The sequence below is a fragment of the Natrix helvetica genome (assembly GCF_964273705.1).
Source record: "Natrix helvetica genome assembly, chromosome: 6".
In the NCBI taxonomy this organism is placed as follows: domain Eukaryota; kingdom Metazoa; phylum Chordata; class Lepidosauria; order Squamata; family Natricidae; genus Natrix; species Natrix helvetica.
Genome location: NC_138553.1, coordinates 75363377 through 75380452, shown reverse-complemented (window position 1 = coordinate 75380452; position 17076 = coordinate 75363377). Strand labels below are relative to the sequence as shown.

Sequence of the window (17076 nt, the reverse complement as noted above, 5' to 3'; positions counted from 1 at the left end):
CAAGGGTTTAGGAGAACCTCTAGCTAAGAGTCTGTGCCACTAGTGGGTTCCGGATCCCGTTGCAACTGGTACGGCATCCTCCACACGAATGCGTGTGGCGCACATGCACATGCGCACAGCGCATGCATGCATCTTACCTTCCAGCGACATCCCCGCAAGCCTCTGCAACACTCCAGCTGCTCGGCAGAGCATCGCACAGGCGCTGTATGCGCCATGCGCAGTAGCTCCGAAGGCTTTAAAGGACAGGTAAGGAGCGCGGGCGTGTGGGTGGGCCCTCTGGAGCACCATAACGGAACGGGAACCGGTGCTCTAGGCAAGCTCCGGTATGCCCTTACCAGGGCGTACCGCCTGCAACCCACCACTGGTCTGTGCAGTTCGGAGAGCCCCCAAATTCCACTCCTGCCTGGCCCCTCCCACCCCTCCCAGGAGTCTCCACATGGCCCATTTTGGATGCAGGTAAGTGCAGGGCGCACACGAAGGCTCGAGGAGGGTGAAAAACGGGCCTACCGGAAGTTCCGGAAGGCTGGAAATGGGTCCATTTCCAGCCTCTGCAGCCTGGGGAGGCCATTTTCGTCCTCCCGGAGGGCCCAACAAAGCCTCCGGAGCCCGGGGAGGGCAACCGCTCCCCGCCGTGGTGCAGGAGGTCGACTAGGCCACACCCACCATGGCCACACCCACCCAGGAACCAGGCAGAGAACCCCTTGGTAAAATTTTTGAAGCTCAGCCCTAGTTAAAAGATGTGAAAAGGTATGAAATGACCATAGTAATTAATTTGCTAGTGAAGAATAGATGAGTCCTGAAAAAAAGCAAAATATAGTTAGTTAGTTAGTTAGTTAGTTAGTTAGTTAGTTAGTTAGTTAGTTAGTTGCTTGGGCTGCATTTATGCAGGGGAACGTTTTCTTCCCACAAATCAAGAGCAGTTCTCTAGGGACCAAGCAACGGTCCTGAGTTTGCATCGAACAAGTTGGCAAGATCCCAAAGGTACTTTTCCCCCTCCAAGAGATAACTGGACTTTCTGGTTTTCCTTTGAAGACATTTCACTTCTCATCCAAGAAGCTTCTTCAGATCTGACTGGATGGTGGGGAATGCAAGGATTCTTCCATTCAGTCAGAGCTGAAGAAGCTTCATGGATGAGAAGCGAAATGTCTTCAAAGAAAAACCAGAAAGTCCAACTGCATCTTGAAAAAGCACCTTTGGGACAACCCTGACCTGGATAATTGAGAATCTCCATAGACATTAAGTTGACAAGATGTTCAGAAGAAAAGTCCAGAGCGATTTGTCCACTACTTCTGCCATAATAGGTAAAGGTTCCCCTGCTCACATGTGCTAGTTGTTCCTGACTCTAGTGGGCAGTGCTCATCTCTGTTTCAAAGCCGAAGAGCCAGCGCTGTCCGAAGACGTCTCCATGGTCATCTGGCCGGCATGACTCAATTCCAAAGGGGCACGGAACGCTGTTACCTTCCCACCAAATGTGGTTCCTATTTTTCTACTTGCAATTTATGTGCTTTTGAACTGCTAGGTTGGCAGAAGCTGGGACAAGTAACGGGAGCTCACTCGGTTATGCGGCGCTAGGGATTCAAACTGCCAAACTGCCAACTTTTCTGATTGACAAGCTCAGCATCTTAGCCACTGAGCCACCGTGTTCACACCGCGTTCGCAATAGCAATTGCAATAGGTTTACTCTATATACTGCATGCCATATTGATTACAGCACACTCTGGTGGTTTCAATGTCAGCATAGTATTCCCAACAATCTGGGTCCTCATTTTACTGACCTTGGAAGGATGGAAGGCTGAATCAACCTTGAGCCCCTGTCAGGATCAAACTCCAGACTGTGGGCAGAGTTAGCCTGTAGTGCTGCATTCTAAGCACTGGGTCACCAGGGCTCCTACACAATGCCCTGTCTTTGGGGATTCTCCTTAGGTTTGCCTAACCTTCTTTTAGGGTTCTTTTTTCTTTCTTTCTTTCTTTCTTTCTTTCTTTCTTTCTTTCTTTCTTTCTTTCTTTCTTTCTTTTTCTTTCTGTCTGTCTTTCTTTCTGTCTTTCTTTTTCTTTCTTTCTTTCTGTCGTTCTTTTTCTTTCTTTCTTTCTGTCTTTCTGTCTTTCTTTTTCTTTCTTTCTTTCTGTCTTTCCCTTTCTGTCTTTCTTTTTCTTTCTTTCTTTCTGTCTTCCTTTTTCTTTCTTTCTGTCTTTCTGTCTTTCTTTTTCTTTCTTTCTTTCTGTCTTTCTCTTTCTGTCCTTTTTCTTTCTTTCTGTCTTTCTTTTTCTTTCTTTCTTTCTATCTTTCTTTCTGTCTTTCTTTCTTTCTTTCTCTTTCTTTCTTTCTTATTTTTCTTGCTTTCTGTCTTTCTTTTTCTTTCTTTTTTCTTCTTTCTTTTTCTTTCTTTCTTTCTGTCTTTCTTTCTTTCTTTCTGTCTTTCTTTTTCTTTCTTTCTTTCTTTCTTTCTTTTTCTTTCTTTCTTTCTGTTGTTCTTTCTGTCTTTCTTTTTCTTTCTTTCTGTCTGTCTGTCTGTCTGTCTGTCTTTCTTTCTTTCTTTCTGTCTTCCTTTTTCTTTCTTTTTCTTTCTTTCTTTCTTTCTTTCTTTCTTTTTCTTTCTTTCTTTCTGTCTTTCTGTCTTTTTCTTTCTTTCTCTTTCTTTCTGCCTTTCCTTTTCTTTCTTTTTTCTTTCTTTCTGTCTTTCTTTTTCTTTCTTTCTTTCTTTCTTTCTTTCTTTTTCTTTCTTTCTTTCTGTCGTTCTTTCTGTCTTTCTTTTTCTTTCTTTCTGTCGTTCTTTCTGTCTTTCTTTTTCTTTCTTTCTTTCTCTTTCTTTCTGTCTTTCTTTTTCTTTCTTTTTTCTGTCTGTCTGACTTTCTCTTTCTTTTCCTTTCTTTCTTTCTTTCTGAAAAGTCAACTAGGTTGAAAGAAAGTTATACAAGGTAAAATTCTGAGTTTCTCCCCATCTGATGACTTCACTCTGCAGTTATCCCTATCATGGTATTACACTTAAGCAGAAACATCCGTTGAGCAAAAACCATTTGCCAGAGTGAAACAGAACTCTGCCCTAATGTTGAAAAGGAACGCAAATGTTTGGAGGAAGCAACATGGTTCAGACTGCAAGCAATCTGCTCCTTTGGTTTGCTGAGAAAAGAGAAATCTGACAATTTTGCACGTTTAGGTCTTTCTCTCTCGTTTTGCTTGATGATCTCTGGGGAGCAGCAGCCGTTCCAAAGCAGGATGCTACTTACTGCTGGGAAACTGGAAATATGACGTTGCAGACCTCAAGGCTTCATTGGGGATAGTCCCAGAGGACTTGGAATGCCTCCTATCTTCAACTCAACCTTAGCAAAGAGGTTTGCTTAGCAGGGCAGAAAGGTTGATAGTCAGAGCATAAGCCCATAACTTCAGCATCCATCTCAAACTATATATATATATTTTGTTGATTTAATTAGAGGTTTCATATATGACTACACCCATGTTTCTAATATTTCATAGATTGGATCCAAAATCCAGCTGCCTGACTGGAGCACTCAAACAGTTTCCTCATCTTCACATTGCAATCTTTCACTTCTCAGACACAATTCCCACCCTTTTCTGGAGGGTCTCCAGATTTCGGAAAGCACAGGCCCTACAGAAGGACCAAGAGTTAAATCCGAAACTTCGACCTGGAAAGAGATCTTTATTTGTGGTTTTATTTCTGGATGATTACACGGAACAAGGCCAGTAAGAGAATTCCTTCATCGTGGATGAAATTAAGGAAGCAGTTAGAGATAATATTCCATGGGAAATATTAATCGGGTGCATTGATAGTGATCAGGAGCAAACTATTTGTATTAGATCAAGATACGAAGTATTTTCCAGTCTTTGCGTTCACAAAAGTAATCGCAAGTTAATTTTAGAAAGCTACATATCCATCATACTGTTCCCTCTAAAGCAATCAGGGCAGAGGTGAGATTCAGCCAGTTCGGACAGGTTTGGGCGAACTGGATGCTAATTTTACATCTGGTTCGCCAAACCGGTAATTGAAAAGACTGGATGGCCCCGCCCATCTCACTTCACTCCTCCTCGGAGTCTCCACATGGCTCATTTTGGATGCCAGGTTGGTGCAGGGCCTGCGTGGAAGCTTTGGGAGGATGAAAAACAGGCCTCCCGGAAGTTCTGGAGGTCCGGAAATGGCTTCATTTCTAGCCTCTGGAGGGTCTCCGAAACCGGGGGACGCCATTTTCGCCCTCCCAGAGGCTCAAGGAAAGCCTCTGGAGCCTGGGGAGGGTGAAAAGCCCCACCTCCATCATGGTTCAGAAGGCCAAGTAGGCCACACCCACCATGGACACACCTACTCAGCAACCAGGCAGAGAACTATTTGCTAATTTTTTTCAATCCCACCCCTGAATCAGGGTGAAGTGAAGCAAATAAGCACTGAAAGACAGCGGTGAACAACTGAGGCAACTTTACAACCTATGGACTTCAACTCCCAGAATTCCTGGCTCTTGGATGGATGCCAAGAAAATTACATTTATGTTCCTTTGAGGACACTGGGGATTCAGCTTCATCAAGACAAAATTCTATTATTATCAAATAGCAAAACTGCCTAGGTTAAGAACATGTTTCTTACCTTTTTTTTTAAAAAAAAGGCAAATGTCTCAAAGTCCATAATAGGAAGGAAATAAAAATATACCATAGATATATTCCTATGGCTGTGATGACGAAATTATGGCATGCCTGCCAGAAGTGGCATGCAGGGCCATCTCTCCAGACATGTGAGCCTTTTCCCATTGCTCTTCCAGGTTCCAGCACATCGGCCAGCTGATCTTCACACATGGGAGTGCCAGAAAGTGGTGTGCACCGGGAAGATAATCTTCCAATTTCCGGCGTGTGTATGTGCACCGGCCACCTGGTCTTCTGGTTTCTGGCGTGCATACACACGCGAAGTCCAGCTGGCCAGTGTGCATGCATGTGCTGGAAACCGGATTATCTTCCCGGCATGTGCATGCGCTGATCTTCAAACTGAGACAGTCCATTCCTTCACAAGGACCTTTTCTGCACCAAATTGCACCAAACTAATCTGATCTGCCCATTTGGAAGTTTCACATTGAACTGAATCAGAACGATGGTTAGATTCAATCCCCCCCCCCAATTTACAGAAGCTCTCTCATCACCATCAACAAGCCATAAGTTAGGCCAGTTCCAGGTAAGTGGATATCGTAACTAATGGCGTATAAGGCGGGGTTTCTAAACTTGGGTCACTTGAAGTTCTATGAACTTCAATTCCCAGATTTCTCTTCATCTCCCAGAGTTGAAGTCCACACACCTTAAAGTGGCCAAGGTTGAGAAACACCAGTACAATGGTGGATTATGGCCGGTACGCCCCAGTACGGGTATACCAGTGCCTGGTGGGAGCAGCAGGTACTGGTCCGGTATGGTGCTGCAGAGGGCCCACCTGCCCACCTGCTCTCCTTACTGGTATTTGACCCTACTGGGCCATTTGCGCATGCGTATGCAGCGTATGGCACCTGCGTCATGCTCCGCTGAGCAGCTGGGGTGTCGCATGGAGCATGCACTGCACATGCATGTGGTGGACGCCCGGCCCCACTGCAGCGTACCGGTTGCGACAGGATCCGGAACCCACCACTGCACCGGTACAAGAATGAATGCCATGTGTGCTCCTAAAATTATGCTACTTTTCAAGATGTCCAAGGACTATGTTTCTCATGATATTCTGATTTTTTCCCCCTCCCTTTTTCCTATGTTGTCCCCACAGGAAGCAGAGAAGCCGCCTTCACCTATGCCATCACTGCCGCTGGCGTCGCCCACGCAATCACGGCTGCCTGCAGCCAGGGAAACCTCAGCAGTTGTGGTTGTGACAGAGAGAAACAAGGTTATTACAACCAGGAGGAAGGGTGGAAGTGGGGAGGATGTTCTGCTGATATCAGATACGGCATCGACTTCTCCAGAAGGTTCGTCGACGCCAGAGAAATCCGAAAGAGCGCTCGGAGGCTGATGAATCTGCACAACAATGAAGCCGGAAGAAAGGTATATTACACAGGAGAAGGGTGATATGATTCGAGGGAGGGGAGGCCTTTGAGAGTCCAGGGATTGCTCAATTGGGAACATAGACTTGGGCTGTAAAATTGCAGCCTGTACGTGGATTGTTGTGGACTAAATGATGTTCTGTTTGAGCAAAACAAGATAAAGGTTTTGTTGTGAAGAAATAGAAAAAGTTTCCAGGGCAAATTAGATTTTCATAGGGAAGGATAGTGTCAGGGTTCCAAGTAATACACCCATAGCAAACAGAATTCCGAGGCAAGCACGTTCCTCGAAGAACAGGTTTATTGGGCATATCATATTGGCACAAACTGGTGAAAACCAACTCTGAAGCTTCCCACGGTTTTCACCTAATTAAACATAAAAGTTTTTTCCCCTTTCCCAAATAATCCATCACACGGTCCAATCGAGGTGCTGCCCAGTTGCTTGGAAACTTCACTCCTCCTCTCTTTAGCCAAGGAACGTCCTTGATTCTCAAGAGAAACTATTTTGTTTTGGCTACAAAACTCCAACTATCTCTATTCCACCACCCCCTCCATATCCCAAGCACCATTCTGGCAACACTGAAGCCTCCAAGATGGCCTCAGTCAGGTCAGCTTCAGGGTTGATAGATAGGTGTGCACACACGTGTGAGAGACACAGACAATGCTGCCAGTGGGAACGCTAAGGAAACAAAGTGGTTGTGATGGTGGCAATGGGGTGGATACTTTCCAACAGCTGGGGAACGGCCTTTAAAAGAAGCCGCACAGATCTTGAGAAGGATGCCGCTGTTTTAACACTTTGAGAAGAATACCTTTGGCTCATGCATCTAGGAGTATCATCCATGTATGCTACAAGTAGTCCTCGACTTACAACAGTTTGTTTAGTGGCCGTTGAAAGTTACAATGGCCCTGAAAAAACTGACTTATGACTGTTTTTCACACTTACGACCATTGCAGCATCCCTTGATCACGTGATTTACATTCTGAGGCTTGACAGCTAGTTCATATTTAGTGTCCCAGGGTCATGTGACCATCTTTGCCGACCTTCCGACAAGTAAAGTCAATGGGGAAGCCAGATTCCCTGTGTTACTAATTTAATAACTGTAGGGTTTCACTTGGGATATGGTGGCTCGGTGGCTAAGATGCTGAGCTTGTCGATCAGAAAGGTCAGCAATTCAGCGGTTCGAATCCCTAGCGCCGCATAATGGAGTGAGCTCCCGTTACTTCTCCCAGCTTCTGCCAACCTAGCAGTTCGAAAGCACGTAAAAATGCAAGTAGAAAAATAGGGACCACCTTTGGTGGGAAGGTAACAGCATTCCGTGAGCCTTCGGCTTTTAGTCCTGCCGGCCACATGACCACAGAGACGTCTTCGGACAGCGCTGGCTCTTTGGCTTTGAAATGGAAATGAGCACCGCCCCCTACAGTCGGGAACGGCTAGCACGTATGTGCAAGGGGAACCTTTACCTTTACTTTTAGGGAAGGAAAGTCATAAAACAGGACACAACTCAGTTAGCAAATTTCTCACTTAGCATCATAGATCCTGGCCTCAACTGTGGTCGTAAGTCAAGGACTTACCTGTACTTACCTGAACAGCCTGGTATTGCTCAGTTCAAGGTCATGTCAGTGGTTTTGCTTCTGAGCTTGACCTAGAAAGGAACACGCAGGAGCTTCTGGTTCAACCCAACAATTTAAAACATTTTCTGTCTATTACCTTTGGTTCTGGCAGTTAAATGTAGCTTGGGTTTCGTTTCAGCCAGCATCTGGTTTGAAAAATGAATATCTCCACCAAGAAAAACACAAAACTTGGGGGTGCCCTCCAAAACTAACACGTGCAAAACATTACTACTGGTGTTCTACATTGGAGCAGGGATTGTATTCTTAGGGTGTCTCAAAATTATACTATGCTCGATGCCTAATTTCGTAGGGAAGCAACAGGCTGGATGCATCCTGTCATGATTTCCTTCCTTGATAAATATGGTTTCTCCTAAATGAAAGGGAAACTTGTTGTGAATGTTTCACAAGATGTGAAGGACCGAGGGAGGGATTTTGTGACACTCTTGTTTTAACACCAACTTTCCCAAGGGGAGAGCTGCACAACCTTTTTTTTTTTAAAGCTTACTGAAAGGGGATAGTTCAGTGGCTAAGATGCTGAGCTTGTCAATTCGAAAGATCGGCAGTTCGGCAGTTTGAATCCCTAGCGCCATGTAACGGAGTGAGCTCCCGTTACTTGTCCCAGCTTCTGCCAAGCTAGCAGTTCGAAACCATGTAAAAATGCAAGTAGGAAAATAGGAACCACCTTTGATGGGAAGGTAACAGCATTCCATGCGCCTTCACCATTGAGTCATGCTGGCCACATGACCACGGAGACGTCTTCGGACAGCGCTGGCTCTTCAGCTTTGAAACAGAGATGAGCATCGTCCCCCAGAGTCCGGAACGACTAGCACATATGTACGAGGGGGACCTTTACTTTACCTTTTTACTGAAAGGGGAAAGGTTTTGGAAGTCAGAGCCTGGGCTAGAATTCAGGATTTGGTTCCCAATGAAGTTCTGAAGCCCAGAAAAGTTAATTTTTATGATTATGGATCTTCAAAGACATTTTAAAACATCTGTCTTAAATGAGTCAAATTGCAAAAATCTCCCTGGTCTATACAATATAAACATTTATTCATTGTTGGCAAACTATAACTGAAGGCATTCCCAGCTACTGTATGGTCTGACAGCACTTTAATTCTCCATAGGAGAAGATTCTCTTAACACAAAAGGAAAAAGAAAATATTTATAAAGAGATAACATCTGTTCAACATGCTTGGCATACGACTGCAATTGAGCCCAGAATTTGTGTTGCTAAGTGAGGATTTGGGAAGTGAGTTTTTGCCCCATTTTACAACCTTTCTTGCCACAGTGGTGAAGCCAGTCACTGCAGTTGACAAGCTAGTAACTTGGTTGCTAAGTGAATCTGTCTTCCCTGTTGACTTTGCTTGTTGGAAGGTCGCAAAAGAGGAGGCTGCAACAGTCATAAGTATGAACCAGTTGCCAAGCATCTGAATTTTGATCACATGACCCTGGGGATGCTGCAAAGGTCGTAACTGTGAACAGTGGTCATAAGTCACTTTTTCCAGTGCTGTTGTAACTTTCAACCAGGGGTGGGTTCCTGCCAGTTCTAACCTCTTCTATAGAAGAATTAGTTCCACAAATCTACAGTGCCGTTTAGAACCGGTTCCAGCTCCCTCCCCCCACCCGTCCGCACATCATCAAGATGAAGAGCGAGAGGAGGAATTCTGGGAGTTGAAGTCCACAAATCTTAAAACTGTCAGGTTTGAACACCCCTGGGAGTTTTTTTTCTAAAGGGTTAGGGGTGCAAGGGTCTTGTAACTTGACAGCTTTAAGACTTGCGTGCTTCAAATGTCAGAGTTCCTGAGCCAACATTTTGGTTGCTAAGCAAGAGCGTTGTTAAGTGAGTTTCACCACATTTTACAAGTTGGCCACTCCCACCCAGTCACATGGCCAGCAAGCCATTCCCACCTGGTCACATGTCTGGCAAGCCACTCCCACCTGGTCACATGGCCGGCAAGCCACTCCCACCCGGTCACATATCTGGCAAGCTACTCTACCCGGTCACATGTCTGGCAAGCCACTCCCACCCGGTCACATGGCTGGCAAGCCACTCCCACCTGATCACATGGCCGGCAAGCCACTCCCACAAAGCAGACCACAACTGCAGAAGAGGTTCTAAACATTTTTGAAACCCACCACTGGTTTGAACGGTCACCAAATGAACTGTTGCTAGCCGAGGGCTGCACTTACTTTAACAACTGGTTCCCTGACTGTGAGTGTGCATACATGCTTGCTTCATTTATGTGCGCCATCTGCACATGTGAGCGGCCTTCCGTGCATGCGCTTCGCTCACGTGTGTTCCTTGTGTGGGGCATCAAAAACAAGGCTAAATAGGACAGCATAGCGCCGGGACGGGTGCCAGACCCACCTGCAGATCTCAACCACCGGTTCACCAAAACTGGTCTGAACCAGCAGAAGCCCACTACTGATTGTAAGTCAAGGACTACCTGTATTCAAGTTCTCCGTGTCTTGAAAAGCAACAATAGCTGGATACAACTTGAAGCCCCAGAGTCCTCGAAAAGAGAACATTTAGCCTTCAAATCTCTTTAGATCACGTGTGAGGTATAATCCTACCACCATGTCTGTTTCCCAAGGAAGGCGTTGACTCAGGAAGGAAGGAAGATAAGTGAGTGAGTGAGGGAAGGGAGGAAGGAAAGAAAGAGAGAGAGGAAGGAAGGAAGATAAGGAAGTGAGTGAGGGAAGGAAGGGAGGGAGGAAAGAAGAAGAGAGGAAGGAAGGAAGATAAGGGAGGGAGGTAGTGAAGGAAGGAAGGAAAGGAGAGAGAAGAAGGAAGGAAGATAAGGGGGTGAGTGAGGGAAGGAAGGAAAAAAGAAGAGGAAAAGGAAGGAAGGAAAAAAAGAAGAGGAAAAGGAAGATGAGGGAGTGAAGGAAAGAAGGAAAGAAGAGAGGAAGGAAGATAAGGAAGTGAAGGAGTGAAGAAAGGAAGGAAAGAAGGAGAGAGAAGAAGGAAGGAAGGTGAAGGAAGGAAAGAAGGAGAGAGAAGAAGGAAGGAAGGTGAAGGAGTGAAGGAAGGAAGGAAGGAAGATAAGGGAGGGAGGGAGTGAAGGAATAAAAGAAGGAGAGAGAGGAAGGAATATAAGAGAGGGAGGGAGGGAAGGAAAGAAGGAATAAGAGGAAGGAAGGAAGATAAGGGAATGAGTGAGGGAAGGAAGAAAAGAAGGAAGGAAGGAAGATGAGGGAGGGAAGGAAGGAAAGAAGGAGAGAGAAGAAGGAAGGAATATAAGGGAGGGAGGGAAGGAAGGAAAAAAGAGAGGAGGGAAGGAAGGAAGATAAGGGAATGTGTGAGGGAAGGAAGGAAGGAAGATGAGGGAGGGAAGGGAAGAAGGCAGGCCATGCACTTCAACCTATCCGATTAAACCACTCCAAAAAGAAGCACTTACTTAATCTACTTAATAATCGCACCGCGTGAGAACAATATTATTGAATTAGTGGTTACACATTACAGGGATGGTGGTGGATTGTGTATGTAGTCCAAACTGGTGTCTTGCTGTTGTTGCCCATAGCAACTGACTATGTCAAGAGGGCGATGCCATTGGTGTGCCCTGCAAAAGGGGAGGGACATGCAATCGATGCCTCTTGTCAGGTTTATGATTGCCCAAATGGCTCCAGAAGGAATCCAGCTCTTGCTCGGCTGTGGAGATGTCCTGTTGCACGTAGAAGTCCAGAAATTGATCCGATTGCTCCCCTCGGCTGCCAGGTTTGCTATTGCAAAATCCTGGGGAAAGCAGCCGCGTCTTTCCTTGGCCCCGTGGGGCTCCCAACGGTTGAAAATGGCATGGGAAGAAAAATCTACACAAGGGGAAAATGCAATCAGCTGACGTTGGGAGTAAAATGCTTGGACTTCCATTCTGAATGTAGTAATATAGAATATAGAATATAGATTCTCCTTCTTGAGGTTATGGATGTCTTCATTAGGTATATGGCTTCTCTCCATTATCCTCTCCTCTCCTCCCACTCTCTCCTCTCCCTTCTTTCTTCCCCCTTCCTCTCTCTCTCCTCTCTTCTCCTCCCCTTCTCCCTTCCCCTTTCCATCTTCTCTCCTCCCTTTCCCCTCCCATCTCCCCTCCCTCTTCTTCTTCCCCCTCTCTCCTTTCTCCTCTCCTCCTCTTCTCCCTTCCCCTCTCCTCTCTCCTCACCTACCCTACTCTCTTCTCTCCCTTCTTTCTTCCCCTTTCCCCTTTCTCCTCTCTTCTCCTCTCCTCCCCTTCTCCCTTCCCCCTTCCCCTCTTATCTCCTCCCCTCCCCCTTTCCCCTCCCCTCCCCTCTCCCTCCTCTCTTCTCCTCTCCTCCCCTTCTCCCTTCCCCCTTCCCCTCTTATCTCCTCCCCTCCCCCTTTCCCCTCCCCTCCCCTCTCCCTCCTCTCTTCTCCTCCTCTCCTCCCCTTCTCCCTTCCCCTCTCTCCTTTCTTCCCCCTTTCCCCTCTCCTCTCCTACCCTACTCTCTCCTCTCCCTTCTTTCTTCCCCTTCCCCTCTCTCTCCTCTCCTCTCCCCCCTTCCCTTTCTTCTTTCTCCCCCTCTCCTCTCCTACTCTCCTCTCCCTTCTTTCTTCCCATTTCCCCCCTCTCTCCTCTCCTCCCATTCTCCCTTCCCCTCTCTTCTCTCCTCTCCTCCCCCTTTCCCCTCCCCCTCTCCCTTCCCCCTTGCCTTTCCCATTCCCTCCCTCTCGCCTCTCCTCTCCTCCCCTTCCCTCTTCCCTTCCCTCCTCTCCCCTTCCCCCTTCCCTTTCTTCTCTTCCCACCTCTCTCCTCTTCTCAAGAAATGAATTGTATTGGTGAACTCAGGATCCATAAGAAACTAATAAAATACTATCCTGTATTCCTTCCAGCTAAAATGAAGGAAACATTTACTTTCCATGGGTTTTAATGAGAAAATGATACAAACCTATCCTCCAAATGAAATCAGTGGGATTTAAAATAGGCGGCTTCTTGACGGATCGCGCCGCTAATATTTATAGATATTTTGTAACTTTCAATGACCTCTGAAGGTCTACCATTTAAGATCAGCCAAGCAGAAGAAAAGCTGAAGTGTGTTGTTGTTATTTTGTTCTCCCTGTTTGCATGCACAGGTGCTTGAAGGACGGATGAAACTGGAGTGCAAATGTCACGGCGTTTCTGGCTCCTGCACCACGAAGACTTGTTGGACTACACTACCCAAATTCCGAGAGATTGGATATATTTTAAAAGAGAAATATAATGCTGCAGTGCAAGTGGAAGTAGTCCGGGCCAACCGGCTTCGGCAACCAACCTTCCTGAAGATCAAGCAGATCAGAAGTTACCAGAAGCCAATGGAGACTGATTTGGTCTACATTGACAAATCGCCGAATTACTGTGAAGAGGATGCTTCAACAGGGAGCGTGGGGACCCAGGGCAGGCTCTGCAACCGTACGTCCCTCGGGGCGGACGGCTGTGGCATGATGTGCTGCGGAAGGGGCTACAACACTCACCAGTACACCAAGGTGTGGCAGTGCAACTGCAAGTTCCACTGGTGTTGCTTTGTGAAATGCAACACCTGCAGCGAACGGACAGAAGTGTTCACTTGCAAGTAACCTCAAGATGGAGCAACCTGAACATGGACGCGACCAGCACTTGGTCATGTGGAACAAAATAACTACAGCATCATTTTGCACATTTTTCTTTCTTTCTTTCTTTCTTTGGGGTGGGAAGGAGGTAGAACCAATCTCTTATTTGTTTCTTACTAACACAGTTGGAAGAACAATGCGTAATCTGTTGGCTAGAGTTGCTTTGATTCCATTAGTCCAAGGGACCCTGGGATGGGATGATGGATTAGGATGATGTTATTCCAGGTGAGCAATTTTTCCTTTTGATTCCTCCTCCCCTTGCCCACTGCAGCCTGAGGTGTTGTAGAGTTTTACTCTTAGATTAAGTTATACGTACAATACAATAGACACAGGTTCCCGAAGATGATTTTTAAATTCAGAATGAGCGTGAAGATGCCCTAACAGAGACGGTTTTTTTCCTATTAAAAAAAAGGACAAAAGAAAGAGGAATTCAGATGTTAAGTACAAAACTAAGATTCCGACAGTGTTGCTTCAACACTTGCTTCTGAAAAAAAAGGGAATAAAGTAGGGGGAAAGGGCAGCAGCTAAGACGAATGAAATTCGGGGTTGGGAGGAACTTCGAGGATGGATTCATAGATAAAATAAAAGAGGAAATTCTGACAGCTCCCAGTAACACTGGAACCTTTTGAATGGACATTTCAGCAGGAAAAAAAAGAGATTCTCTTATTTATGTTTTTAATATTATCAAAACTCTCTAAGCACTAACGGGTAGCTATGTCTTTACTTTGAACTAAATGTAAAATTACTGGAGCTCTGACTTCTTTTATTTTCATTTTGGGTACTTGGTTCTCCCCAACGTTCTTCAATGCTACTGATTTCATGGCACGCCACTGTTAACTAGAGTTCTGTCCTTGGGCCAGAGGATCATTCAGGAGGGAGGAAAAGCGATTTGACAGTGTAAAATGGTCATTGAAAAAGCAGCTGGCTTGGCTTCTCACTTGTTTCGCTATTGAAAGCTGTGGCAGAATAGTGATCGCATCACAGAATGGGACAACTTGTTGTGGCCAAGTCACTACAGCCAAATTTCACAGGAGAAATGCTGCAGGACAATTGAACAATTCAATTTAATTATTTAAAATAAAATTTAAAAATATTTTAATTTTTGTTATTTGCATGTCATTTTGTCCCTCCTTTTGCATACTTTCTTTAATGGTTCTGCTCCACCATTTCTTTATATATGAGTGTAATTCTTGTCCCGCAGCAAGTTGTCCAGTGGTGAGTTGGTCATGGCTAGTTGTCCCACAGTGTGTTGGCTGCAACAAGTTGGCCATAGCAAGTTGTCTGTGGTGAATTGGCCATGGTGAGCTGGCAATGGTGAATTGTCATAGGCTCCCTCCTTGCTGATGCTAGACAAAGACGAGTAGGGATGTATCCACAAAGGGGAGGGTTTTTTTTAAAAGTCAAACAGCAGTCAAGATGGCAACCATGGTCCTGCATCATCATTCCTGGGGAATGTGTTAATCCTTATACACATTTTTTGCTTTATGGGGATGTGTGTTTGGATTATTCTTTTCCTGAAGGTCTTTTCATTATTTGTGTCATGTTTCTAGGTCTGTGTGATCCATCTCAGTTGAATGGGACTTTGTATAAAACTATTACACACGCTCAAACTTCTCTTCCAATCTTCTGCAGAGCACTGAGAGTCTTCGTAGATTATGGAGATGTATTAGGGAGGAAGATCTTTGTATAACAGTTGCTTAATACCAGAAACAAATCTATAGTTTATCCAACAATTGATGACACTTCAGGGGTGAGGGGAGAGAGCTTTCTTTTGTTTGTGGACCGTGAGTCATCAAATTTGGTGACTTCTAGAAATGAGGAACGACTTTGTTGCACAGTATGTTGTGAGGATGATATAAGGGGTCAGAAACATCAAAATGGCAATGCAACTGCATGGTTGATGTCCTGCCCTTTTTGATATGGGATGCATTTCACATAAAAAAGAGTCCAAGCTTCAATTGCATCATGGTGGCCACAAACATGACATTTTTTATCCATTCAGGTGCCCTAACAAAGATATATACCGTGTTTTCTCAAAAACAAGACTTATCCCGAAAATAAGCCCTAGTTTGCTTTTTTAACACGTGCGCCCAATATAAGCCCTTCCCCCAAAATATGCCCTAGTTAAGACCCCACCCATTCTGGGCTGCACAGGGTGGGGCAAGGCACAGAGGTAAAAATTAAGGTAGGGTGGGGATGGAGGGATGGAGCTGCCCTACTACTTACCGTCAGATAGTGAGCTGAGTTAGTGGAAGACATCACCCCGAAAATAAGACCTGATGTCTTTTTTGGTGACAAATATATACAGTATATAGGGTCTGGTGCACTCCTGATTGTTCACTTAAACGTCTCTCACTAAATGCAAATTCAGTTTGGATTGTTTGATGGACAGGTACCCCCTTAATTTAACAAGATTCTCTGCCATCACATACCTTGTGATTCTAATTATTCCTTTTTTCAGTCTCTGCCAGCAATCACAGTTGGTGTGAACAAGGATGCAGAGCAGGGTTTCCTCACCACCACCACCACAATGGCATCACAATATCCTCGAATTGTGGTGTCGAATCTACTTCAGTGCTGAGGATGTGTGGGGGGGGAAAACCATTCTCATCCATTCTTCTATGCCAACGTTTCTCAACTTTGGCCATTTGAAGATGGATGGACTTCAACTCCCAGAATTCCCCACCCAGCTGTTCTGGAGAATTCTGGGAGTTGACGTCCACCCATCATCTAGTTGCCGTGGTTGAGAAACATTGCCCCACTCAGTTCATTACTGTGTTTCCCCCAAAATAAGAAGGATCTTATTTTCTTTTGACCCCCAAATAAGCGCTTGGCCTTATTTTCAGGGAGGTCTTATTATTTTTGTGGTGCAGGAGGCGGCGAACGTGGTCACTTCATGGCTGCTCCTGTGTTGCAGTATTTTCAGGGAGGGCTTATTTTCATGGAGGGCTTATTCTAGCACATGCGCTCAAAAGCCCAATTGGGCTTATTATCCGGGGAGGTCTTATTTTCGGGAAAACGGGGTACAAATTTGTTACTGAGAAAAGCCTGATATTTTTCTCTCCTAGCGTATAAACCCCAATTTGACATTCAGTCGCAAGTCATCCATTGTGTGTAAGCATGGCTGAATTGCCGGTAGCTCAGAGGGAAAGGACCTTTTTTGCAGTGCTAGCAGTAGTCGGCAATGGCCCTTTCTTATTGTTTCATAATTTCCAGGTTTAGACAGGCTTTTTATTGGCTCTTTGGAAGAGATTAACATGCTAACCCCATGCCAGGAAAGTAATGTAAACAACGGTTGTTGAAGCACATGCTGCAGCTGCCGATGACTCAGTCGCACACTAGAACAAGCTAATACAAGGCTGGTGTATTAGTCTGAGTTATTTTTAGTGACACAATTAATCTAACTTACGTTGATGGCATTAAACCATCCTTTGCTTCCCAACAGACCTCTTTGTATATTGCTCTTTTTTTTTTTTAAAAAAAAGGCCTATTCCTAAAACAATACAGCAGGCGATACAAAGAAGATGTGCTTGTAAACACATATGTTCTCCTAGGCAAAGGATGGAACTGATAGTCCAACCTCAGTTCGCTACTACAAACTTGAAAATGTGACATTAAATCACACGGCTTACAGTGTTTTTCGGAGTATAAGACACACCTTTTTCCCTCAAAAAAGAGGCTGAAAATCTGGGTGTGTCTTATACACTGAATGCAGCATTTTTTGCCTCCCAAAACCCCACCCCCTTCACCAAAATGGCCATGCTTAGCCTTTAGGAGCCTTGCAGAGTGCTCTTGGGGGCTGGGGAAAGGCAGAAATGAGGGGAAAATGGGCCATTATTTGATCAATGTTGCCCCCCTAGCCT

At 45.3% G+C, this 17076-nt stretch overlaps 1 protein-coding gene across 3 annotated transcripts in view; it reads left to right on the top strand.

Annotated features, from left to right (window-relative positions):
* Window positions 1-16682, top strand: part of WNT7B (Wnt family member 7B) — a 149806-nt gene extending 133124 nt beyond the window's left edge. For all 3 annotated transcript variants that reach the window (XM_081958020.1, XM_081958019.1, XM_081958021.1), the window contains exons 3-4: window positions 5736-6007; window positions 12701-16682. In XM_081958020.1, the coding sequence (XP_081814146.1) occupies window positions 5736-6007; window positions 12701-13180 (752 nt within the window). In that variant the 3' untranslated portion in view covers window positions 13181-16682. The remainder of the gene's footprint in view (window positions 1-5735; window positions 6008-12700) is intronic.
* Window positions 16683-17076: the final 394 nt, after the last annotated feature.